Genomic DNA, 27,448 nt, shown 5'->3' with positions numbered 1-27,448 from the left:
GAGAGATTTTCGCTATAGGGCGCGTGCGCTCGCCAGACAGACAGAGAGAGACATAGAGACAGAAAGCGAGAAATCACCCCCCAGGGGGGATGGTCACGCCGCAATCCCTTCTCCTCCATTCTCCTCTTGGGATCTTGGGCATGCATGCACACGCGCCCAGCGTGAGTTCTAAGCCACTGGGTCCGGGACGCGAACCGCGGTCGACTACGTGGGAGTCCAGCGACATAGCCATTACGCTAACTGCTGGTTCCCTTGAATTGTGTTTTGTGGACTTTGCTTTAGTGTTTTAGGAGGACAAAGGGGCAAAGAGGACATCAAGGTACAGGAAAGACCTCAGGGTCTGAGGTGTGAAACAGCGTGGTGTAGACACAGACGACTAGCAGCAGTCTGCTGTTACTAAAGGATGCTGAACCAGGCAGGAGGAAGTAGAAATTAATGCTGGTCTTTAAGAGCTTAGGCATCAATAGAAATATTGAATTTGTTGCTGGATTTTAAATAATTGAGTAACATTAAGGGATTTTGTCTAAAGAAACAGACCTAGGATAAGTGAATAGGAGGTTTAAAAATTCTCCTCTGTGTTTAGAGTACAACATTTAAGACCAGAGTCAAATTAGGATGCTATTGCAACAATCTATGACAGAGGTGATAAAGGTCTGGATTAAGAAGTGATGGCAGGGACAAAGATCATTACAAAGTTTTGAGAAGTATTGGAGTTTGAAAATAAAAGACAGGTGGTAAATTAAATGTGTAAAAACATGAAGCAGACAGTGGAGTTAAGGATAAATTCCAAGGTCCTAACTAGGGACCTAAAGATTTTGTGATATACTAAAGATTGGCAATCAGAAGGAGGAGAAAGTTAGAAGGATAAAACGAATAAAATTTTAGACACATTGACTCTGAAGTATCAGTGGCACAAGTAGGTGATTTGGATGCAGAGTGACTAGAGTCAGAGAAATTATTTTGGGAGTTTCTTGAGTCAAAGTTAAGACATGGAGATGAACAATATCATGGTGAGAGAATGTGTTAAGAGAAAAAGAATGAAGATGGAAGTCTAGTGAATACTCACATTTAGGAGTCAAGGAGAGAGGGACCAGAAGGTGGCGTAGTGGTCACGGCACTGGACTCCCACATGGCCAACACCAGTTCTTTCTGAAGCTGGTGGCTTGAAACTCACACCGGATGCATATGCCAGTATGCCCAAAATCCCAAGAGGAGAATAAAGAAGACATTGCTGCATGGCCATTCCCCCGGAGGATGGTTTCTCACTTTCTCTCTGACTTTCTAGTGAGTGTATGTGGCTAATAGCAAAAAATCTCTAAAAAAAAAATCAAGCAGAAAAACACAACCGGCAAAAGAGACAAGAATTAAATTATCAGGATATTGGAGTATAACTACAACAAGTTTTGCATCAGACTGAAAAGATCTGATGAGGCTTTAAAAAATCCTGGAGGGAACAAAAGAAGAGAAATTTCAGTGAAAAATTAGACCAGATTTGGTGATACTGGATACAGTATGTGAGGAGGGTGGGAAATGGTGAAGGGTGAGAAGGAGGGAATCAAGGGGAAGAGGAAAGAAGGAAAACATTCAAAAGGACCCAAAATGGAATGTCTTTGACTGGACTGATATGTACTATATTCATGATGGGAAAATCCATTTGGTATGCTGTATTAAATCCATTGGTATGTGATTAATTGTAAATAAAATAAAATAAAATAAGATTAAATAGGATGAGTATTTAAGAATGATTATTAAATATGAGATATGAAGGGTGACAGCTAACTCTTTCGTGAAATATTTTCAGCCGACTGGTACAATTAAAATCCATATTTTAATGGGCTCAGAGATACTAAGTATTAAGTCAATAATGATATTACTGAAAACATTTGGTTGTGAAAAGAAAGAAGAGAGTGGTAGCTAAAGAGAAGGTCAGGATTAGGGACAAGTTTATTTTGAATGTCTATTTGTTTTATAGAAATGGGAGCAATATGAACAAGGCATTCAAATCCTTATCACCAGCTCTGATTGCTGTCCCCTGTGCTCATGGTCTCATGTCCATGTGAATGTCTAATACATCTTGAAATTACTCCAGGAACCTACATTTCACCTTCTGCTGTAAATTAACTCTTCTTCCTTTATTCCATCAATAAGGGAAAGCAGAAGGTGATAATTCTTCCTCCACTAACCACTTCAAATAAATGACTACCTCCTCTATAGTTCGAACACATATACAGGTACTCCTTGATGCAGTAGGATTGGGTCCTGATAAACTCATTATAAATAAAATTATTTTAAGTTGAGGACTGCATGCATACCTACAAACCCAATGGGAAGAAGAAAAGAAAAAAAGAGAGGGTGGTCATTCTATCTTTCTCTGGCTTGAGCACATAAAAAAAAATCTATGTATATGACATAAATTGAAAGTGCATGTATGACACCTAGCCTATCAAATGTCATAGCTTAGCCTAGTCCCTTTATGTATGTATGTATGTATGTATGTATGTATGTTTTTGCCATAGGACACATGCACTTCCCAGAGAGGAGAGAGACAGAGAGATTCAGAGATGGGAAAAGTGAGAAATCACCCCTCGGGGGGGGGGAGGGGATGGCCATGCTGCAATCTCTTTCTCTATGGTCTTCTTGGGATCATTGGCATGCCCACACACATCGCCTGTGTGATTTTTTTTTCTTTTTTTGAAGAGGCTTTTGCTATAGGGCATGTGAGCTCGCCAGATAGACAGAGAGAGACAGAGAGACAGAAAGCAAGAAATCACGCCCAGGGGGATGGCCACGCCGCAATCCCTTCTCCTCCATTCTCCTCTTGGGATCTTGGGCACACACGCACACATGCTGGTGTGAGTTTAAGTCACCGGGTCTGGGACTTGAACCGTGGTCAACTACATGGGAGCCCAGTGACATAGCCATTACGCTAACTGCTGGTCCCTGCCCTGTGTGATTTTGAAGCCACTGGATTTGGGACTCAAATTGCAGTAGGCCATTTGGGAATCCAGTTGCCCTAACCACCATGCTACCTGTGAGCTCTGCCTAGTCCCTTGAAATGTGCTTAAAGTGCTTATATTAGCCCACAGTAAAGCAAAATCATCAAAAACAAAGACTATTTCATAATAAAGTTATATATCTCATGTAATTTTTTGAACAAGTTTCTGAAAGTGAAAACCAGAATATAGCCCTTATTATTTTAGGCTAAAGCTATAGTCAGTGTTTTCGTTTGTTTGTTTGTTTAAAAAAGGGCAACCATAGCATTATAAATCCAAGTAATTGTAAGCCAAACCAGTCAAACTGTCTTAAGTCAAGGGCCCTCTGCATGTATTTTTCTTTCTGTTCCCCAGTACAGATCCCAGTCCTCTCTAAACTAGACTTCCTTGTCCACCTTGCATCAGGATTATCTTTATGAAGTAGGACTTTGAGTCACCTACCAACTTTCTGGTCAAACACTTTGATGACACTCACAGTCCATGAGGTAAAAACCTAAATTCCTTAGCAAGGAACTCCAGGCTGTGGCAGGCATTCATGACCTAATCTCTACATACTACAGAGGACTCTTGTCTAGCAATGCCAAAGTGGCTGCAGTTCCCTGAATTTATCTTCTTGTCACACTTTCTGCTCCTTAATTCCCACTGTATCTGAACACTTTTCTGTCATGTCTTTTTTTTTTTTTTTAATCAGATGTGTGTGTGTGCGCAGAAATATTTATTTACTTAAATTGTGATTTCCAGTTTACATTTATTCAATATCTTATTGTCTTTATTTAGCTAATCCTTCAGGGCTTCACCTAAACATCACACACTTTATTTAGCCTTCTCTTAAACCCTCCTGTCATTCCCCCCCTGGAGTGGCTAAGTATATTTCACTACACTGTTGTAGAGTCAGCTGCACATTATAATTATAAACTTGCTCACACTGACTTGAAGATGTCTATATGTGACTGTCTCCCCGTGATTTTGGGCTCCTGAGCTGGGGATGACACATTGCTGCTGCTTATACCTTTGCATTTAGCATATCACCTGCCACATGGTAATTGCTCAGATGCTTGTTCAACTTCACTGAGCAGTGGAAGGGGGGAAGGGTAACGCTGCTCAAGAGAGGAGAACCCACACAGAGTTTGGAAAGAGATGGTGAAGGATGGAATATGGGTGTTATCTTATGAGTTAACTGAATAGAAGAGATGCTCTTAACTACGTGCCCAAGAAGAAGGAGGTAAAGATGGCAGCCAATGGAAGTGGTAGGGAATGAAAGGAGGTTCATTTTGTAAGTTCATGTTAAATAGGTGTTGGACAAAGCAAGTGTTTAGCGAAAATTTGGTGAAGATGGTTTCAAATGAAGAAGCACATAGGAGATATTTAATGAGAAAGCAAATGTACTTCTTAGATGAAAAGACCCGGGAAATATTTCATTCCAGCCTGTGTTCTGTCCTAAGGCTCATTTATATACTTGACATTCTTTTTCGAGGTAAAGTTTTAGATAGGCTTGTGGCATTTTCTCTGCAGATGTGTGCAAAAGTTTGTGCCTGGAGATCTTTGCTTTTCTGCCAGGCTGTAGATTTGTCACTAAAGCTGGGCTTGGCCATTGTGATATTGCTGTTAGTAGAGTCCAGTGAAACATGACTCATGGCGAGGCTGCCTGCACTATGGGAAGAGTAATTGTAAATCATTTTGAGAAAGGCAGATTTTGTGTTAGTCTCTTGCTTACAAAGAATAACATAGCACTTGGGGAAGAATGTGCAACACAGGATCCCGTAGTTAGATATTAAAATGACGATAATCTCCACAGCGGGCAAATACTTGCCAAATGTGGTAGCATAGACGGGGATGAATGTGAGCCAAGCTATGAAGTAAATGAGCATGCCAAATGTTATAAATTTGGCTTCATTGTAATTCTCAGGCAACTTCCTGCCTTTGAAGGCAAATATGAAGCAAATGAAGGCCAGAATGGCAATATAGCCCAGCATCGTGCCAAATGCAAGTGTGGACCCTTCCTCACATTCCAAGATGATGACTCTGGGCAAGGAGACATTCTCCTCCACAGCAGGTGCTGCGAAAATAACCCAGAATGTGCAAATGATTACCTGGATACCTGTGCAAGTGAAGATAATGGGGACTGGTTTATACAGGCATCGAAGGAAGTTCTGCAACTTGGGATCGAAGCTGAAGGCTAACAAAATTTTCAGGGACTTCACTAAAATGCAGGAGACACAGAGAGTAAAGCTCACGCCAAAGAGCATCTGCCTGGTTTTACACGTGAAGTCGTGTGGCTCCCCAATGAAAAAGCCCACACTGGCAAAGTTGAGAAAGTGACAGAAGAGGATCACATAGCAGACCGTCAATCCCCCTGATGATTTTACAACAGGCGTGTTCACATTTCTTGTAAATATTATGCCAATCACGAGAACGAATATGATTCCCAGAAGAGAGAGGGCCAGGAGCAGGATAGCCAAAGAGTCATTCCAGTTCAGATATTCCACTTCCTTTTCAAAGCACCTAGTGCTCCTTACAGGGGCCCAGTGAGTTTCGTTGTTGCATAAAAAGCAGCGATCCATGTCTAGAAGACAGAAGAGATTCAGTTACAATGCAAACATTTAACCCAGGCGATGGTCTACAATGCTACAAAGGAGATTTCTCCTCGGTCATAGTTCTGACTGGAAAATAGATATATCCATAGATAATTGTCACATCAGTTACTTATTGAAACAAAATGGGCACAAAATCCAAAGACCCTGACAGAGAATGGGTGAAGGCAAGGGCAGAGGAATAGAGAAAGACCAAAAGAAAAAGGAAAGGGAGAGGGAGAGAAAAAAGTCACTGGGTGTGAATCTTGAGGAGACGAAAGGATAGGTACTAGCCTCTTCTGAACTTTCTATCCTAAATGGAAGTTCAGGAACCCTGTTAAGAGTAAGGGCTTTGAGGACCAGCAGGTGGCATAGTGATTGCGTTGTTGGACTCCCACCTGGCTGTGTGCTTTGAGTCCTGGATCCGATGGTTTCAAAATCACTCTGGGCATGTGGGCCTGTGTGCCCATGATCCCAGGGGAAGAATGGAGGAGACAGGATTGCGACATAGTCATTCCCCCCGCCACGCCCCACACCCCCACCCGCCAGAGGGTGATTTCTCACTTTCCCTCTCACCATCTCTCTGGCAAGCACACACACCCTGTGACAAACTACACCCTCCCCCACAAAAAAGAATAAGGGCTTTGAAATCAAACATAGCTTAAGTATCCTCCCTCTCCTTTTTTTCTCTACCACTTGTCATTTCTGTAATCTCAAACAAACTAGATGAACTTTCTGGGCCTGTTTCCAAATCCCTCTCTCTAAAAATAACAAAAAAAGACTGCCTCATTGGGATGCCACATTCAATGAGATAATAAACATAAAATGTTTCACACACAGCATTGTACCCAATAGACAATATGTGGGAGCTGCTGTAAGGAGTAGGGTCCACAATCTGTGTGTGTGTGTTTGTTGTTGTCTTATGAGAAAGAGAAAGAGAGAGAGGCACAGGAGGAGGAAAAGAGAGGAATTTTTTGGAGGGTCTTGCCCGGTTGCAATCCTGCCTTATCTCCCCTCTCCCCACCAGCACTCACCATCTCTCTGGCAAGCACACACACCCTGTGACAAACTACACCCTCCCCCACAAAAAAGAATAAGGGCTTTGAAATCAAACATAGCTTAAGTATCCTCCCTCTCCTTTTTTTCTCTACCACTTGTCATTTCTGTAATCTCAAACAAACTAGATGAACTTTCTGGGCCTGTTTCCAAATCCCTCTCTCTAAAAATAACAAAAAAAGACTGCCTCATTGGGATGCCACATTCAATGAGATAATAAACATAAAATGTTTCACACACAGCATTGTACCCAATAGACAATATGTGGGAGCTGCTGTAAGGAGTAGGGTCCACAATCTGTGTGTGTGTGTTTGTTGTTGTCTTATGAGAAAGAGAAAGAGAGAGAGGCACAGGAGGAGGAAAAGAGAGGAATTTTTTGGAGGGTCTTGCCCGGTTGCAATCCTGCCTTATCTCCCCTCTCCCCACCAGCACCCTGTTAGCTAAGACCACAGGGGCACACCACTGTGCCTGGCCTGTTTAGAAATGGAACCCAGGCCTCCGTGAGATCTCAGCCACTGCACAGTTATGCCTTCTCACTTGTGCCACCATGGCTGAGCCAAGACTTTAGTTCTTTAAAAGCCAGAACTGGTATGACTGAGTCACCCTAAAAGCTTGAAGTCTCTCTCTAAAAGTGAGATAACACAAGATGGTAATCCATGACATTTGATGATTTAAACTTTATTTTTTACCCAAGAGGGCAGTGACTTGAATCTCTCACACTACCTGTAGTAAAACTGAAAGGTGTTTATGTTAATTCTGACAGCAGAGCAGCATTAATAATTGATGTGAGAATGACAGCTTTGGGAGAGGTGTTGCTTTTACTCATCCTTCCTACTTCCTAAACATGGTAAGCTCTGATCCAGCAGACAATATAGTGGTTATGTCGCGGGACTCCTGCATGGATGACCATGGTTCAAGTCCCAGACCTGGTGGCTTAAAACTCAAACTGGGCTCATGTACGTGCATGCCCAAGATCCCAGAAGGAGAGTGGAGGAGAAGGGATCACAGCTTGGCCATGCTCCCTGTAAGAAATTTCTCACTTTCCCCTCTCACTGTCTCTGCCTATCTCTGTCTCTTTCTCACTCCTTGGCAAGCACATGATCCTTAAGGCAAATACCACTGCGGGGGGGGGGGAGGATGGTGGGCTCCAACTGCTTCCAAAATGGCCATCTCAGAGCATCTATCTGCTAATACTACATGGTACCCTTCTAGGTTTTTTTGTTTTAGAGAAATTTTTGCTATGGGGTGTGTGCACTCACTGGAGAGACACAGAGACAGAAAGTGAGAAATCACTGCCCAGGGGGCTAGCCATGCAGCAATCCCTTCTCCTCTATTCTCCTCTTGGGATTTTGGGCACGCATGCACACATGCCTGGCATGTTTTAAGCCACTAGGTCCAGGACTTAAACTGCAGTTGACTACGTGGGACTTCAGCAACATAACCAATATGCCATCTGCTCATCCCCCATCTATATTTTTAGAAGTTTCCGTGTTGGTTTCTTTATAAATGGAAATCGAGTGGTATTTCTGTTTGTAAACTTCACAAACTTTCCTAAATGTTTCATATTCTCTGAGTGGTTTTGTCTTTCTCACTTGGAAGATAGTGGCTAGGTATTACAATGTTTGAGTGAGAAACTTCCACCCAATTGCAAAATTCTTTAGCAACACAATCCTTCTCGGATTGAGATAAATGGCATTTTTATGATACAATGCCAGAAAATGAATATTATATTTACATGGGCATACTTTTCCCCTTGACAAGAGGAAAAGGACAAGAATTTAAGACTGTTTCCACTCTGTCGTTCTTGACTTTTATAGAATATGAATGGGAATGCAGTAATAAACAGGGAAGATGACGCTTTTAAAGTACACTGAACTCCAGGAAAAGGGCTGACAGTTCCTTTCAGAACAACTGAGGCCGCTGACTTCACACTTGTACTTTATGTGTTTTTGCTCAGATCTTGTCAGAGTGTTAAAGATAGGGTTGGCAAACAATCAGTCACTTGTATCTCGTCTCTGTCAAGAGTCAGTCCCCTTGTCTTACAGAAGTCTTTCTTTTTAGGCTTAACATTTTCCTCTTGGTATATGGATAATGGAATGACCGTGAATATGTACACCTGTTCTTAACTCCATCTACTCTGAGTTTCTAGTATGTTCAGTTTAGTTAATTCAACATTGACTTATTTGTACTTCTTGTTATAAGGCAAGCACTTTTGTATGGGGAAGCAGGGACAAAACTGACAGAGAACTTGCATCGTGTTAAGAGTTGCCAGAGGGGCTAGCAGATGGCATGGTAGTTAAAGCACTGGACTCCTACATGGCTGACCACAGTTTGAGTCTTGGACCTGGTAGCTTGCTTTCTCACTTTTTAATCTCTCTCTCTTTCTCCTCTCACTGGTGAGTACACATACCCTGAAGCAAATATAATAATAATAATAATAATGATAAAAATAAATAATGTTTTAAAAAAAGAGTTGCTGGAGAGAAAGTGTGCATGAAGGAAGAATGACATTTTCCCTGGGAAATAAAGTTATTTTATATTCTGTTATTTATTGATGATGCATCTACTGATAGAACAAATTCTAAGGTAAATGAAATTTCACTTGAATTTAATCTAGCAGGAATATTGGTAGCTTTTTAATTCTTTCAACAGTGAAAAAAAATAATAATCTACATAAGAGAAATGGTTTGGGTGTCGCGTCCAAGCTGGAGTGGCTGCAATTACCTGTCTGATTGCTGTAGTGATTTTCAGGACAGTTCACACATTCATAGCAGCAGCTGTGCTGACTTTTTGTAGCTTTCTTCATTTCTCCAGGGCTGCATTCCTTGGAGCACTTAGATGGAATCTTCTACATTAAAAGTAAAAAGGAATTCCAAATAGAACATTAAAAAGAATTTTAACTGATTTTTAAAAGAATTATTTAATTTTATTTATTCATTCATTTATTTTAATTTGATGAGAGAGAGAGAGAGAGAGGGAGAGAAAGCGAGAAAGCAAGCCACCAGGTCCGGGACTCAAACCATTGTTGGCCATATGGGAGTGTCCAGTGCCTTAACCACCACACCACCTGCTGGGGCCAAATTTTAACTAATTTTTACTTAAATATTTATTTACTAACTAGTATTTTGATTTTTTTTTTATAGCATTATAAATTATTTTGCCATCTTGAGTAATATGAACAAACTTAAAATGTATAAATGTTCCAGATAAAGAAGCTGCATATAGAAAGAATATACTTTTTCTCACATTGATAACTTCTGTGAGCAACTTATGAAGATTAGTTTCTCAGAAATCCCCTTTCCTAAAGAAGGAAATAATGGCCTGAAAATGACCAATCCTGTGCTGGATGAAGAGTTTCACTACGTAAGAAAATATTATTAGACTTTTGTACTTTTTAGAAATTCTTAAAAAGCTGTCCAAACAATGCATTAAAATGAATTCTAAAAAAATCTTTTTAAATTTAAAACTATGAGAATGTTAGTTAAAAAGCCACTGTGGCCTAGTGGTTAAGGGAGTCAGATTCCACATGGTTGACCACATGGTTTAAGTCTTAGATCTGGCAGCTTGAAAAATACTCCTGTCATGTATAAGTGCATACCCAAAATTACGAAAGGAGGGAGAATTGGAGGAGAAGGGATTATAGCATGACCACCCCCCATTTGGGGTGCTTTCTCCCTCTTCCTCTCTCTGTCTCTCTCTGGTGACTGCACATGTCCTCTGGCAATAAAAATAAAGGAAAGAGAGAAAGAGGAAGTAAAAAAGAAAAAGAAGAAAAGAAAGAAAGGAAAAGAAAGAAAGAAAGAAAGAAAGAAAGAGAGAAAGAAAGAAAGAAAGAAAGAAAGAAAGAGAGAAAGAAAGAAAGAAAGAAAGAAAGAAAGAGAGAAAGAAAGAAAGAAAGAAAGAAAGAAAAGAAAAAGAAAAAGAAAAAGAAAAAGAAAGAGAAAAAGAAAAAAAGAGAAAGAAAAAGAAAGAAGACAATCTTAGTGTATAAGTAATGTTTAAATCATTCTGAGAATTTGGGTTGTAATTCTCCATGTCACAATGGGACTCTTTCATGCAGCATCATATTTTTATGGATCCCTATGCTTCTGATCTAGTTAATCATGTTTTATACTTCAGTACTTTATTCATAACCCCTTTCTTTTGGCACATCTAGTAGATAAATCTGTATTATCATTTCACTTGGGAAGCCAGAACAGAATGGGTTAAATGAGATTTTCTAAGACATTCTGATCAGCTCCTGTGAGCCTGGAACACACACAAAGTACCAAGCTAACCCACCTTTTCTGTGAAATATGAAAATTATGTGCCTGAGAGAAAAAGGCAGCCAAGACTCTTGTAGCAGGCATGTCTCCATGGACTGACTTTCTTCTCAACATGGTAATCGCTGACCTGGATTTTCAGCAGGCAGTATGCATGCCTTGTGGAGTCCAGTAAACTATTTTTTTTTTTTTTTGGGAGAGGTTTTCGCCATAGGGTGCATGGCTCGCCAGACAGACAGAGAGAAACATAGAGACAGAAAGCGAGAAATCACCCCCCAGGGGAGATGGTCACGCTGCAATCCCTTCTCCTCCATTCTCCTCTCGGGATCTTGGGCACGCATGCACACGCACCCGGCGTGAGTTTTAAGCCACCGGGTCCGGGATGCGAACTGCGGTCGACTACGTGGGAGTCCAGCGACATAGCCATTACGCTAACTGCTAGTTCCCGAGTCCAGTAAACTCTTAATCTCAGCTACCCTCTCTTTTAGAGGTTGCTCAGGGGATAGAAAAGGTTTTAACTATTAGATAAAGCTGAACATTATTAAAGGCATAAAAGTGCAACTTTCCTTCCCAGCAACACACTCCCTTCTCTCCCTGTATTTCAGTAGATAGTAAATACATTTTGAATGTAACTTCTTTTTTTGAATGTAACTTTTTATCTTCATTTAATGGTTGTACATCTTTATGGTGTACAATATGGTTTTTCATAGCTTGCATGCAGTGTGTGATAATCAAATCAAAGATATTAATATACGTCATTTTCTTTTTCCTTTCACATTATTCTGATTTATTTGGTTCATTTATGTGGAAAAAACTTTACAAATGCATTATCTAAGACTTCAGTAGATTATTTTCTTGCAGGACTGGCAGGTCACGTGGTGGTTAAGGTGCTGGGCTCCCACATGGCTGACTGTGGTTTGTCTCACACCTGGAGCCTAACTTTCTCACTTCCCCTCTCTCTCTCTCTCTCTCTGTTTCTCTCTGGTCAAACTAAATAATAATAATAACAAATGGAATTAAATAAATAAATAATTCTTAAAAATAATTTTCTTGCTTTGAAAAAATAATTTTTTTTTTACATTTAAAAATGTTTGAGTATGCTTCCAATAAGAAAAAAAAAATGCTTGCATGTGACAGCTGTGTTTGTGGGACATCCTGTACAAGCTGCAATGTCGAGAACCTGGTAATTTGCCTATGCATATACATCATTTTCAGCAAAGAGGTAGTAAATAAATTCTGAAGTATAGAATTAATAACTTCAGCTATCAATGGATTTGCAATTATCTGATGTGTGGATTGCGAGTTTTAATGCCTTATCAGAAATATTGATACTTCAACTAGGCTGCAAACTGATAAGTAGACCTTGACATCTGGTCTAACTTATTTTAGAATTGTTGGTTTTTACTATATCCTTGAAATATTCATGAATGTCTCCATGAGAAGAAAAACCTGTCCCTCTTTGCACCAGGTCAGCCCTTGCATTTCATCAGTAAAGCCTCACTCTGTCAGCTACGTGTCATTCTTTCACCTCCCACTTATCACAAGTCTGCACCACTGATTCTGGGGATAAGTCTTCGTGACAATTAAAACTGACGCCTCTTACAAAAATAATGGAGAATCTTCTCCGTATTCAATAAGAAAATGAGTTAGAGCTTTTCTTTTGTTTTTAGAGAGAGAGATTTGGTGTAGGGTGCATGTGCTCGCTGGAGAGACAGAGACAGAAAGCGAGAAATTACCACCCCCTCAAGGGGAAAGGCCATGCCACAATCCTCCCTTCTTCTCCATTCTCCTCTCAGGATTTTGGGCATGTTTGCACACGCGCCAGCGTGAATTTTAAGCCACGAGGTCTGGGACTCAAATTCTGCTGACTACGTGAGAGTCCAGTTACGTAATCATAACACCATCTGTTGGTCCCTAGGACATGGTTTAAAGGCCCATTATGAGTTACAGTGTTCAGCAGAGTGCTGAGTTCATAACACTTGTAAGGATGGGGTCATAAAAATGAAGACCATGATCAAAGTTTCAGAACATAGAAAGGTAGCTAAATTGTTGTCTTCAAGAAAAAACATTTTGTTTTACTAAAACATTTAACAGGACAGATAAGACTAAGGAAAATGGTTCACAACATTATTATATTCATTCTTTCAAAATTCATCACATATTTGAATGTCTCTTATATGTCACGTATTGTTCTAATTGTGGGAGCCACAGCAGTGAACAGAACACAAGAATTCCTCTTCTCATGGACCTTAAAATCTAGTTGACAATAACAAAGATAAGTAAGATTATAACTTGGAGGGCAATAGCAGCCGTGGGCTAGAGAACAAAACGTCAGATTCTGGCCACATTTCAAAGTTAACTTTAATCAGATATGAGTGTGACAGAGAGAAGTGACAAGGCAGGGGTGAGAGGTGAGAGAGCAAGGGAACACTGGAGTTCTCTTCCGGTTGTTTCCATTTTGTTAGTGAAATAGAAAGCACAGTCTACTGAAAGTGAGGACGATGCATTGAAGTCAGAGGAGACAAGGAAAATATAAGATGGCCATCTAGGAAGGAGGGCACGTTAAGGGACTAGGTCAATAGTTAGATTGTCTGGTAGCATTCAGGGCCCACTGGAGGTAGAGATCATAAATTTAAAGTGATACCAGTCAGCAATGTCTTCATAACCCCTGCCTTTTTTTTTCTTCCAAGTTCAGCTACATAAAAGCTATATTGATTAGACAGAGAGCTGAATTCAACCAAGACTGTATGTTAGTCGAATGAGGTTTTTTTTTTTAATTATTATTAATTTGCTAGAGGATAAGTGTACTTGTGGGAGAAAGGGTGGGGGGAGAGAGAACCCACCATGGAGTACAGACATGTTGCAATCCCATCTTCCTCTCATTTTGAGATTTTGGCCATGCACAAATATGTGCTCAGCATGTTTTTTAAAGAAGATTGCCCTGCTAACTATGCTGGCCCATGAATAAGTCTGATGAAGAAAGAGAGAGGCAAGGGAACTGAGAGTGTGTACAAGGGAGCATTATCCTAATTGACTGTGGAATTTAAGGAAGAAAGATGGGGACAGTGAAGAAGAGGATCATCTTCCCCTCCCAGTGGGGCCAAGGAGTTTTGCAGTTGGAACACAAATTGATCCAAATGCTACAAAGCAACCTACGAGAAGATCACCTTTAGATTTCTGAACTCATCTTTTGTTTCTTGGTCTGTGACAATGAAGACATCATTCTGCAGGTCATACTCTGCCATCTTGGTGATAGTCATGTGGCCATTGATCTCCTTCCAGAGCACAACCTCATATCCAGTATTCAAGTCGCCATGAGCATCAAAATGAAATGAGTTTCCTCCATCAGTGAATGTCACATTTTTCAGCACATTAAGTAACTATAAAAAATAAAACCAGAAATAGGCACTGAATATAAACACTGTAAGATCCTAATTATAACACTGCCTTCTAAGTAATATCATGGTAAAAGTGAGAAAAAAAGAAGATTCTGGATCACTAGCTGGGAAGTTCTTAATCATCTGGCACTGACTTAAGAATGAATCCCTCAATTTGAGAATGAATCACAGTTCAGCCAAAGTCTTGCTACGTGGATTTGAGAAAGAGAATGTCTTTGGTGGATAATATCTTTTTTAGCCTGTAAAACTTAAATCCGAGCAGCTGCACTTATCCACATTTCAGAATTTCAGTATAGATTCTCTGGGGGTAAACATCTGAATTTTAATTCTCATTCTTTCATTAGTGGTGCAATATTGATAGGCAGAATTACTTTCTTATTAGGGCTTTAACTGGAATGTCACATCTGAAGATATGACCAGAAAGCTAAAGAACGAAGGCTGATCTCAAGAAAGCCAACAGAAGTTCTTGGAAAGATTGTCTTGAAGCATAAACAGTTCTGCCTAGCAGGTAAGTAAAGAATATCACTACCTCACAGGCCCCCAAAACTTCCAAGTGCAGGTACTTTAAAGATCCAGTTAGATGGTGAATTCCTGACTTGGTTCAATAGCCTTCAGAGGCTTTTTAAGGAGTCTAATCTGAAGTTCCTTATAAAAGGTTCCCGCAAAGCCAGCTGCATCAATTAGTATTCTTACTGGGCTCTGTGCAAGTAACAGACCAAATTGAGACTAAGCTTTTTTAGTTTTGGAAATAAGTTAGTTTATACTTCTCTTTGGTAAAAGGGGTAGTGGAGAAAAAAAAAAGTTGCAGAAGAAATCTATAGTGCACTTGTTACTAGATTTTAGTTCTGTCCATATTCGTCTTTTGAGTTACTAGTATTTATCTACTATATGAACGGAATCCTAATCTTTTTCCTGGCTTTAAGTCTTAAGCAAATTTTTCTTAACATTTTTTAAAATTTTGATTCGTTAAAGCTAAAACTGCTTTTCTTGAAATTAAAAAATAATACTAGCAAGCCAAGGACAGTGCACGGGAAGGGTGGGCAGTGGAGAGAGGGAGGAGGAAATCAAGGTTAAAAAAAAAAATCATGTGATAATATCTTTGCCTGGACAGGTATGCAGTGTATTCAAGATGGCAAAATTCATTTTGTATGCCATAAAGATGTACAATGATTAAATGTAAAAAATAAACGAAAAATTATAAAAAAGAATTACTTTCTTTTATTCTTCCCAATAGTTCTTAAGTCATTTCAATAATTGAGTGTAAAGTGATCATTAAATTCTATTTCTAATTTAACTTGCAACATGATTTTTTTTTAACTTGAGAAAAAAGAAATCTAAGGGAAAACTCCTTGTCTGATACAGTGATGACTGCTATAGAAGATAGCTGAAACAGGAAATGTTTTATTGACAAATGGGGCAGTTATTTTGAACTTGTGCTACAGTGGAAGTGAGTGGGAGGCAGGACATAAGCTGCAGTACTAGCCCAAGTAACTTGATTTATGTGAATGGCTCTGACTGCAGTCATGACGGCACACTCTTACCTAAATCTCTGGTTCTAGGTGACTTTTCTTGGGTTCAAAAATCTATGGAATGAAGCAGAGATTATTCTATTTAAATAGAATTATTCTACTGTATTTATACTAGGTTGGTCTTTTATGGAAACTTCAAGTTTTTGCCAATAGAAGAAAGCCAAATTTTATTGTAGGGTAAATATATAAGCTATTTATAGTCATGTCAATGAAGAAATGTTACTTTAGCAAAATCTCTAGCTGTATGTATTGATTATAATGTAAGAACCCTCAGATTTCTTTATTATTTTCATGTATGTAAATTAATTACTATTCCTTTAAAGAAGCAGGATATTAGATCTAACATGGTGTAATTAACCAACACAATCTTATTCTAGTGGCCAGACAGTGGCACGGCCGTAAAATACAATGTTCTGTGAGGCTGACGCACATGTCCAGAGACCTCTCTGAATATGCTGGGCATGTACATGCCTATGATCTAAGGCTGACTGAGGCTGGGGGTGGATCATGGTGGTGTCAAGACCATGTCAAAGTACTGCTTCTCTCTTTCTCTCTCTTTGTTTCTCTGTCCTTCTGGGTAATGGAAAAAATTAATAAACTAAAAAAAAATCTTATTCTAGGGTCAGTCCCATAGTGTGGAGTTTAAGTACTCTGCATAGAGAGTTGTATTCCATATGGCTGACCGTGGTTGGGATACTGGCCCCCGCAGCTTGAAAAATAGAGTAGGCAGATATGCATGCATGCACCAAATCCTTACAGGAGGAAGAAGTATAGGAAAAAGTTTTGTAGCATGCTCATGCCCCATTAGGAAATGCTTTCTCTCTCTTTCTTCCTCTCACTTGAGTGTGCCCTCCCTGGTGATTAAAAAATAAAATCTTATTCTAGTAATAGCCTGGTAGATCAGAAATGGAGGAAATACAATCAAAAGAATAAATAAGACCCTGACTTCAATGCTCTCACTTCTACCTGTGTACTGGTTTTTCTTTAGCTCCTTCCTGAATCAATATACACATATAAACCCCAGTAACTTGTGTGTGTGCGTGTGTTTTTTCATTCTTGTGTTTGAACTATAACTTCCACATATTTTTTCCTGCATTTAATTAGGTTTTGCAGGGTAACGATCTGACACATACACATTCTGTAAATAATGATAACATGTATAATGTAAATAAACTTGCACAATCGTATACTTGTCCTTACAGGAAAGAGGTGGAAGCAAATAAAACAGTACATTCATTACTCATTAAATACGATAGAACATTTGATCTGGATTAGGGTAAATTTTGAATATTAACCCTCCAGTTATTAAGCTAGTAAATGCTTTTTCCATCAATTATTTATTTCCTTTTCATGAAGGTTCTAAACTTTACTACAACTTGATACTACAAAATTAAGAAAATGAGAATTGCATTTTTTAAAAGAATTTGCAATTCTTTTAAAAGAATTATGCATTTAATTGTATTTATTATTATTATTATTATTTTAAATTTGCTATAGGGCATGCATGTTCATCAGAGAGAGAGAAAGAGAAAGTGAGAAAGCACGCCGCCAGGTCTGGGACTTGAAACCTAGTTGGCTATGTGGGAGTTCAGCACCTCGAACCACCATGCCACCTGCTGGCCCCTCTAGCAACTGGAGAAATTTGTTTCAGATGAGTAAATCTGAACATGATTAAAAGAAACAATTTACATTTAAATAGCTTGTTCACAGGTATTTAAGAAAGCATACATTTTTTGCTAAATGGAGCCTATTAAACTTTAAGTTTCTCTGAACTAATCAAAGAAAAGGAAGGGAAAGCACACAAATGGTGTGTGTAAACATCAGATATCATAATTCAATGAACATTCTTTTGAAGAAGACTAGGGTCGCAGGAAGTCATAACTAAGAAAGTTCTAACTGGAGATGGGAATATACAAACACCAAAGACACAGTGAAAAGCAGAGGGCATAGGCTCAGAAGACCCAGACTAGAGACATATTTCAGGTATTTCTTAGCTTTAGCTTCCTCATTTACAATACTTAGTAGTAACAAAATTATCATCAAACTTGTCTGGCCTAACTTTTGTGTTTTTTAAGAGCATTAAGAGAGAATTCATATGAAACATCAAAAAATCCAAAATTTAGAGAAAATAGCACTATCAATAGAATCTTCTTGGAACATAAAAGAATATAAATTTGGTGAATCAGAGATGGAGGTAAAGATAAAATACAGTTCTAGTATCTGCAAGGATAAAGAGTTATGGTTGAAATGCAGGTTGTCCAAAGCTAAAGGTGTCTGGAACCAGCAAAGAGCATAATGGTTATGTTGTTGGACTCCCACGTAGTCGACCCTGGTTGGAGTCTTGGACCTGGTGGTTTAAAACTTAAGCTGGGCGTGTGTGCATGCATGTCCAAAATCCAGAGGAGAATGAAAGAGAAGGGAATGCGACATGACCATCCCCATTCAGGTGGTGATTTCTTGCTTTCTGTCTCTCTGTCTCTCTCTGTCTCTCTGGCAAGTGCACACATCCTATAGCAAAAATCTCTCACCAAAAAACAAAAAACAAACAAAAAAAATAAAAAACAAACAAAAAACTAAAGGTGTCTACTTATAAAAAATAAGATTAAAAGCAGCTAGTATAAATCTTTACAAATTACAAATTAAAGCAAGGAAGGAAGTGGGAAAGATTATGGTGGGGGAATTTTCTCAGCTGTGTGAACCAATACCTCCCATGGTTGAAACGCGTTGGGGTTCTGACAGTCTCGAGCTTGGCACAGATCCCGAATACCATAAGCAAGGGCAAACACTGCAAGCTGAATGCTATGAATAAGTCCTGGCTCCGTATAATCCCAAAGAAAGTCATTTCTCATGAAGAAGTTTCTTTCTACAGCTTTGTTAGCCTTGTAGGCCAAAGTCCCCTGAGAATGGTTGAAAATGCATTGACTCAAATCATGGTCTTCAACATATGCACAGGTAGACAAAAGCATGGCATATTCATGTAAGGGTTTGTTATAGTCACCGGGAAACATATGCAGAGTTTGAAGAAAGGAATGGAAAGAGGACATACTCCCTCTTCTAAAGGCAAACCCCACAACTTTGCCAATCTTAGTAACATTAGGGATGGTGGTGATCTTGGTGGCAGTTGACCAATTATCACTAGCAATCCAGATCTTATTGATATTCCTTTCAAGAGCTTTCTTGAAGAGACTGAAAATATGAAATTGCCTCAGAAATACCACAATGACATTAACTTGGGCTTCTGCAATGATCTTCTCGAGTGTCTGATCGATCCTGACTTCAATAGTACCATCTGAGAGGAAAGCAGGGAGAACCTCTTTGAATGCTATACACACATTATTTGCTGCAGCCTGAATTGCAAAAGTGTTGAGAGCCAACCGTCCATAGTCATCATCTGTGGTTATCATCCCAATCCAATTCCATCCAGATTTCTGAATCAGGTGGGCCATTGCTTTAGTTTGATAGAAGTCACTGGGCACCGTCCGGAAAAATGAAGGAAAGCGAATTTTGTCACTTAGTATTTCCGCGGTTGATTCATAACTCACCTGGAAATGGACAGAATCTTTTAGTTATGGTGCTGATGGGCTCCAGGTAGCTGCTCAGAGTAGATGTTCACAGTAGATGTTCCTCTTTGATTTCTATAAGTTTCCATAACCATTCTTTAATTCTCTGGTCCTACTTTACAAATGACTTAAATCATGATACTCAGCACCCGATGATAGTTTAAGCATTGATTCCTAATAATTTCATATTGTATAAGCCCTGCAGGGGCTGAGGTTCTCTCTCATATCTCCACCTACAACTCTATATCACCTATATCTTCTCCCAGGCCCAATGGTGAATATTACTTAAATACTTAGAGGTAAATACAGGAATGATGCAGTTGATCAAATAAACAAAATGCACTTTGAAATACCAGTATGTGCGGAATATTATCAAATTCACTATTTTGGTAATTTTATTCTGGATAAAATAATTCAGTCAAATATTATCTAGTCCAAGTAACAGCAAACTGTTCCTGTGAAGCACCAGATATAAAACATCTAAAAGGCTGTTGGTCACATGTGGTCTCTGTCATAGATTCTTTTTTTTTTTTTTTTTACCTCTCATCATAATCTTTAAAAAAATGTACAAATCATTCTTAGCTTCACAGTTTAAGAACTTAAAAACCAGGACCCCAGTAAACAGTGTGGTGGTTAAGGGTGCTGCACTTTCACATGGTTAACCATGGTTTGAGTCCCGGACCTGGCACCTTGCTTTCTCACTTTCTCTCTCTTTCTTTATCTCTGTCCCTCTCTGGTCAAATTAAAATAAATAAATAAAATAAAGTTGAATAAAATAATTTTTTTAAAAAAGAACTTACAAATCACATTTGGTCAGTAGGCTGATTTTCTGATTCCTAATCTAGTCAAATGAACAATAGTATTTTGGAAGCCCTACCGAATGTATGGAAAGTTTTGCCTGATTTATAGCTTTGGGGTTTTTTTTGTTTGCTTATTTTGTTTTTGTTTATGTTTTCCTAGAGGGCATAAGTACTCACCAGACAGAGAGAGAGAGAGAGAGAAAGAGACAGCAAAATCACAATCTCACTTCCTTGTAGTGGGTCACACCACAATACTTTTTCCTCCATTTCTCCATTCCCAAAATTTCGGACATACATACACATGACCACCATATTCTTCAAGCCATTGGGGTGGAATGTGAACTGCCGCCAGCCATGTAGGATCTGGTTTACACAGTGCTTATTCAATGCCTTGCAAGTTTTTATTCTAAGGAGAATTATTACCTTCCATAACTGCCATGGCAACATGTCACTTGCTCAGTGATTTTATTACTACTTAGAGTAGCCATGTGCTATGGTGGAAAGACAAAAGGCTTTCTACCTGATAGAATCCTAATTCCAATAAATTTAGATAGTTACTTAATATTTCTTTACCTGTAAAACTATAGGATTCTTGTTAAGATTAAAAGAGAAAATTTAAATAGACACTAGCACCCAGTGGAGGTTCACTGGACCTTAATTGCCTTCCTATAACCTAACATGGCCATGCTTGGCTGTATGTAAGAGTTGGGCTTCTGTAAAATCAGTTATCCATGGAGGGTATCCTTCCCTTTTGTATTGTGTATCATGAAAATTACATTTTTACATTAGCTAATTGTTGTTAAAATAATTCATTTTTCTTACCTGTCACCTAACTAGCATTGTTTGTAGTTTAGACATTTTAGGTCAAGGAACCACCAGGTGATGTGGTGGTTAGGGCACTGGATTCCCAAATGGCCAACTGTGGCTTGAGTACCAGACCTGAATTTTAAGCTGGACTTATCGCTAATGTTTTTGGGGGATAATTCTTTTTGTTTTGTAATTTTTCTTTTTTAAGGTTTCTGTTATAGACCACGTGTACTTGCCAGAGAGAGACAGTGAGAGGGAAAGTGAGAACTCATCTATTGAGGAGGTGGCCACGCTGCAATCCCTTCTCTCCCACTCTCATTGGATGGCTATGCTGCAATCCCTTCTCCTCCTAGAATTTTGGGCATGCACACACATGCGCCCATTATGACTTTCAAGTCACTGGGTCTGCAACTTGAACTATGTCTAGTCATGTAGGAGTACAGTGCCTTAACCACTACACCACCTACTGGCCCCTCGTTTTGTCATTTTACACTTAAATCTTTCATTACCAACTTTGCTAGATGATAATATAATAGAACTCTGAGAGGTTTTATGTATAAATGTATTTACTTCCAGGAAGTTATATATTTTTAGTTCTTGTACATATTCTTTGTGTTATATAGATTTTTTTTCCTACCTGCTCACTTCTATCAGGTGGTTATTCCTATAACTGAGTATTGTCTCTTTTCTTTCTAACTTTTGGCTTTTAATATTTCTTATGTTTAGAAAGCAGTAACCTAGAGAGTTATAAATAGTGCAATATCAAGGTAAGTGGATTCAAAACCTTGAGGCTTCCTTGACTCTGAGTGGTGTGTGAGCACTTAGTACAGGGTTCTCTGACGTTTGGGTTTTCAGAGACACTTCTGTTTGCTTTCTGATTATTGGTTTGCATTTCAGGGATATAAGTAGTTCTATAGTCTTCAGTCAAAGCCTTTTCATCACACTCAAAACAAAACGCAAACCAACCCACAACTTACAAGACAGTACATGACAGCCTTTGCATTATCTCTGTAAATGCATTTCTTACTATTCTCCTTCAACTGAAACTGGTTCAGCGATATTGACCTTTCTTGCTATTCTATGGATATTTCAACTTTACATTTGTTGCTTTAACCAGATGCTCCCCTCTCCTTTCTCATCTCTTCTTGGTATCCCTTCTTATTCACATTTGAAGCTCAATATTACCTCCTTGAGAAGTCTTACTCGGTCTCCCCCAACCCCACTCTTCATTCTTTAGTTTTCTTCCTAGCATCTGACTGATGTCATTGTGTAAACAACGCAGTTGAGACACTCAGTGGTTTGTGTCTTATCCAAATCATGCTGAGAACTTATAGAAACTAGACCTGACAGATTGAGAAGTGATTATTTCCTTAATACTTTTTAAATTATACTATTCCTAAAAGGGTGCATCTGTTTTTTTAAACTAAAGAGGAAAAGAAGTTAAAGTAAAAAGCAACTCCCCAACTTTTCTTGATCCTTTCATAATAATGAATGAGATCAAAACCAATATATAAGGTAGATCAAACCTACCTGTGGCATGAGTTGTAAATTCAATATCCTGGAGACAGCTATGGTTATTTCTGAGTATCCAGCACCTATGACAGCCTTAACCCTTGGCATGTAGCTAGAATAGTCACACTTAAACTCCACAATTTCTCTGGAGCAGTTGAATTTAGAAAGAAATCTCAGAGCAGCTGCCATTGCCACGGTGACTTCGGCACAAGTGTCATAGATTTCATAGCCCAGTTTGACTCCAGATAATAGTGTTGAATTATTGATCATCTCAATGCTGTGTATCATGGCAAGAGTCTGAAGAAATACTGATATTTCAAAGCTGTTGAGAAACACGTACTTCTTGAAATCAGCATATAACTCTTCTGTACACATGATATCACATTTTATTTATATCTCTTGTCTTACACAACTTCTGAATAACTAAAGCTTACTTCTTGAAGGGGTTTACATTTTTTGAAAATAATTTTTTTATGAAAAAATTATTAGAAAAAAGGGTTCCTTTTATAGAAACCCTAATATAAGAACCTCGGGTATTGTTTTGTTTTCTAATTTGCCAGAGGGTGTGTGTACTCGCTGAAGAGAGACAGAGAGGCAAAGCTGGAAAGCACTTCTCATGGGACATGATCATGATGCAAACCCTTCCCTATTTCTCCCTCTGTACAGGATTTTGGGGACTCAGGCATTCCATGTCTTTCTCAAGTTCTGTTCTAGGGTTCAAACTGCAAGGTGGGCCATATGGGATCCAAATGCCTTAACCATCAGGAGTTGGTCTGCCCCTCCTTAATCCCTCTACTCTCTTTTTTCAAATTTGTTGCCAAAAGGGTGTGTGTGTGAGAGAGAGAGAGAGAGAGAGAGAGAGAGAGAGACATACCTCTCCTCTTGGTGTTTTTTCAAGCCACCAGGGCAAGGATTTGAACTGCAGTTCACCATGTGGGATCTGACTCCGTGTGCACAGTGCACAATGGTTGTGCTACAGGGCTTGCTCTTAAGAATTATATTTAAACAAATTGTGGGTAAAAGCTCAGAAACCTTCTCCTGGATAAAGTGTGCTATTTTAGCTTAGAGGCATAGTTATTTCCACACTCAGAAAATATTTCTAGTGTACTTTTTGATTTATAATTATTCTAAGATTATTGAGTTATTTGATTTCTGACTTACTGTTAAGTTTATTTCATTCACTACTGGATACAAAATATTACAAATAGTATTTAACACAAAATAAGGGTTCAATAAATGTTTTTTATATGAAGAAAGGGGGGATACTATATCTTCAGGGCTTTGATACTGTAAATTTTCTTTCCAGTTTATTACATATGACAAATTAAACTATTTGAGTATTACTATTTGTCATTATGGACTATGTAAACAAAAGGTTTGGCAAATTGGCATTAAAAAAGAGAAATGAGAAAAATGTAAAGTAGTAGACAGACAATTAAACTGTATAGTATTACATTCAAACTTCTTTAGAAGTGTATTTATTTTGGGACCAGCAGTTAGCGTAATGGCTATGACATTGAGCTCCCATGTAGTTGACCGCAGTTCGAGTCCCGGACCTGGTGACTTAAACTCGCGCCAGATGCACGTGCATGCGTGCTCAAGATCCCGAGAGGAGAATGGAAGAGAAGCGATTGGAGCGTGGCCATACCCCCTGGGCAGTGATTTCTCACTTTCTATCTCTCTCTCTATCTTTCTGGCAAGCAGACGTGCCCTACAGCAAAAACTTCTCAAAAAAAAAAAAGAAGTGTATTTATTTTAATAAAATTTATTTATTTATAAGTAAATTAATTTTTCTTTCTTTAATTAGTTACAGTGTAATTTATAAATAAAGAACATTTATTTATTTAATAAATTAAGTAAGTTATTTGGTGAAATAAATTTATTTTAAATAAAATAGCACTTATTTATTTATTTATTTATTTATGCAGTTTATTCACCCCAGTTACCACAGTGCCTGGAATAGAACCCACGTTATGCAGACATTAAATAAGTAGTTGTTGAATGTTGCATGAACACTATTTATTTTGATGAATGACTATAAGATAAAAGATTTCCAATTTGGTAATTTACTTTTTTTCCAGAATAAATTTGGTTATTAAATCAAACATCCTTTAGTATTTTTCAATCTTAATTGTCGGCCTTAGAATTGTGGGCCTCAAATCTTAGTCATTCTTGGGGTGCCAACGTAATGCTCTAAAAATCTTCATTTATATCATCTGTGTCATTCCCTGGAATTCCTGCTAATCAATGATAATGATGACAATAGCTCAAAGCACCCAGCTTTTGGAAAGAATGCCAGGAAAGAATCTTAGTGTGATGAGGGATTGCATTTTATCTGAAAGAGTTCTTAGAAGGTTTGGTAAACATGTTTTGATAAAGAAAGAAGACAAAAAGGTAGGAGAAAAGAGGAGATTAAACTTGCACACAAAAACATCAAGATCGAATCAGAATTTTAGAGTTAGAAGGAAGTATGGGCTCACGTTGCTATAGCAATAGATGCTGCCTTTGTCCTTAGTAGTTCTACTCACGTTCTTAAATTATAGGTAAGAAAATGAAAACAAACACTCAAAAAAGTTAGTGATTTGCCTAAGTTTATAAAATTAATCTGTTCCAAAATGAAATTAGAATTCAAGTATCCTGCTCTCCTTAAGTAAGTTCACTTATAATGCCCTCCACCAGTTTTACTTTTCCATATTAACTGTGTTGAATGCCTTTTCTGCAGCTAAACTTTCACAATGCAAAGTGTTCATCAAGAAAAGAAAAACACTGAAAATCTTAATTTACTATGAAAGAATTAGATTATTTCAAGAATAGCATGATAACAGTCATGACAAAAGTTAGTGGGAGAACAAATTCTAAATACATTTAAATTTTAATGTTTTAAACAAAGCATTAAATAACAGTTTTGTGTTTAAAACAAAATATATGATGTGGGTAATAGAAATATAAATGTTCTATGTATATTTGAGGTGAGGATAGGCTATGTGTGTTCTCAAGTGACTTCTGATATATCTCTTTTTTTGGGGGGGGAGAGGTTTTTTTCGCTATAGGGCGCGTGCACTCGCCAGACAGGGAGAGACATAGAGACAGAAAGCAAGAAATCACCCTTCCAGGGGCAATGGTCATGCCACAATCCCTTCTCCTCCATTCTCCTCTTGGGATCTTGGGCACACACACACACGCATCTGGTGTGAGTTTTAAGCCACCGGGTCCGGGACGTGAACCGTGGTCGACTACGTGGGAGTCCAGCGACATAGCCATTACGCTAACTGCTGGTTTCCTGATATATCTCTTTTTTAAAGGAAGGATTACAAGACTAGCCATATGCAACTTAAAAATAGATATGAGTTTAAATTTTGTTAAAATGATTTGGATATGAATTTAATAATTTGCATGTTCTAGTCCCATAGCATCGTCTTGGAATCTAAATATGTTTTTTTGAGGCTTTACTCACCCAATGCACTTCTGGATTTGTGGTCGTCTGGGATAGTCTTCTGAAGACAGCATTTTTTCATGAATGGCAAACAAACCTCCAATCATGATGTGTCCTGGAGAAGTGGCAGCCACAAAGTCCTCAGGGGTCTGGCAAGGCTGGGAAGCAGCAAGAATAATTATTAAGTAGGTATTCAGTATAATTAGCAATGCCATGTTCTATCTCATTTGCTCAGTGCATGTGAGTTCTTAGGAATCATTAAGCTCACAGAGTGCCAACAACAAGGCTCCTATTTCACCTGTAAACACTTTGTAAGGTATAGGGCAGTGTCAAAGGCCAGAAACATTCGGTATTCAGATACGTGATTATAGTCAAAACAGTTTCTTCACCAATAAGAACACATCAGACTCTCTTGATGCTCCATTGTTGGAGACGTGTAAAACTAGCTACGCTGGGTAAAAACTGACAAAGGTATAAACACAGGGCTCCTGTAATAGTCCTCCTTTGTTTGCATTTGTTTTGAAGCAGGTGTAGAAGTTTCAGGAAGCAGCAGTTTAGGCAAGTTTTCCTACTTTAAAAGGCATAGCTCTGCATTTCCAAAGGTATCACATTCAAGGCACAGAAGCTAGCTATAGTTTACTAGCTGCTTCTAAAAAAAGCATCCTTCTTTTATTTTCCCCAACAAGTTCTATTTAAGAAAATGAAAATGGTTGAGTTTAGGCATCATTTACTGTTTGCACTTAGAAATGCTTTTGTGACAACTGGGAAAGATAAAAGCATGATGAAACCTAAAGCTTGTCTGATAGAGTGTTTTTCTTGAACAAGGACTCTGTTACTGATCACTGACATTTCCACTACTGTTTGTGCTATTTTATTTTGAAATATTTGAGAAAAACTTTAGACTATGTTCTTAAATGCTTAGGATCTTTTGTTGTTATTGCCTTTTTAGAGAGATTTTTGCTATATGGTGCATGCATTCACCAGAGAAACAGAGAGTAAGTAAGAAATCCTCCCCCCACTCTCCTCCTCCCAAAGATGGCCGTGCTGCAATCCATTCTTCTCCATTCTCCTCTCCAGATTTTGGGTGCACACACACATGCCTGGTATGAGGTTCTATTTTTAATTTTTATTTGATTTGTTATGATTTTTACATTCCCACAAACATTTACTTTACATATCAAAAATTTTTGCTCATATGCCATAGTTCTTGGCAGTTAATAGATACACAACTTTCAAAATTTCAAAAACCTGCATTTTAAAGATACCTTTCAAAATATTTGTTATAATTTTGTTTGTGTCTCTATAAAAACAGAGACAGCATGGTTTTAAATATTTTTGAGAAAATATTTACATGTCAACTACTCAAACTGTTGAAAAGCAAGCATCCAGCACAATTCACACATGAACTTTCCCAACTCAGCTCTGCCTACCAAGTATTCTGTAGTTTACCACCTGCTAGCAAAGATCAGTCTCTTTTTCTTCCCTCAAAGTTTTCCTCAAGGTAATCCTCTGGTTGTGGCTGCTCTTT

General features: G+C 38.4%; 1 protein-coding gene across 3 annotated transcripts; it reads right to left on the bottom strand.

The window, feature by feature from the left end:
• Positions 1–3,642: 3,642 nt before the first annotated feature.
• GPRC6A (G protein-coupled receptor class C group 6 member A) lies at positions 3,643–26,141 on the bottom strand. 3 transcript variants are annotated; one of them, XM_006157873.2, is made up of 6 exons: positions 25,942–26,141; positions 22,506–22,809; positions 18,514–19,350; positions 14,049–14,261; positions 9,344–9,467; positions 3,643–5,556 (listed from the first exon to the last, which is right to left on the bottom strand). In XM_006157873.2, exons 1-6 carry the CDS (start codon positions 26,133–26,135, stop codon positions 4,442–4,444), a joined length of 2,787 nt encoding a protein of 928 aa, XP_006157935.1. In that variant the 5' UTR covers positions 26,136–26,141; the 3' UTR covers positions 3,643–4,441. The 3 variants fall into 3 exon arrangements, with proteins under 3 accessions (XP_006157935.1, XP_006157937.1, XP_006157936.1); XM_006157875.2 differs by having other exon boundaries at positions 19,039–19,350; XM_006157874.2 differs by lacking the exon at positions 14,049–14,261.
• Positions 26,142–27,448: the final 1,307 nt, after the last annotated feature.

Source organism: Tupaia chinensis, unplaced genomic scaffold (assembly GCF_000334495.1).
Source record: "Tupaia chinensis unplaced genomic scaffold, TupChi_1.0 Scaffold000563_1, whole genome shotgun sequence".
NCBI classification, from domain to species: Eukaryota; Metazoa; Chordata; class Mammalia; order Scandentia; family Tupaiidae; genus Tupaia; species Tupaia belangeri.
This window is presented reverse-complemented; position numbering and strand designations above follow the sequence as displayed.

Coding starts and splice junctions, on each gene's coding strand:
- GPRC6A (XM_006157873.2), bottom strand. CDS start 26,135: ATGGCATTGCTAATTATACTGAATACCTACTTAATAATTATTCTTGCT. Junction 14,262..18,513: donor ACGCGTTTCAACCATGGGAG/GTATTGGTTCAC, acceptor TATTTTTTATAG/TTACTTAATGTGCTGAAAAA. Junction 5,557..9,343: donor TCACTACAGCAATCAGACAG/GTAATTGCAGCC, acceptor TCTGTCTTCTAG/ACATGGATCGCTGCTTTTTA.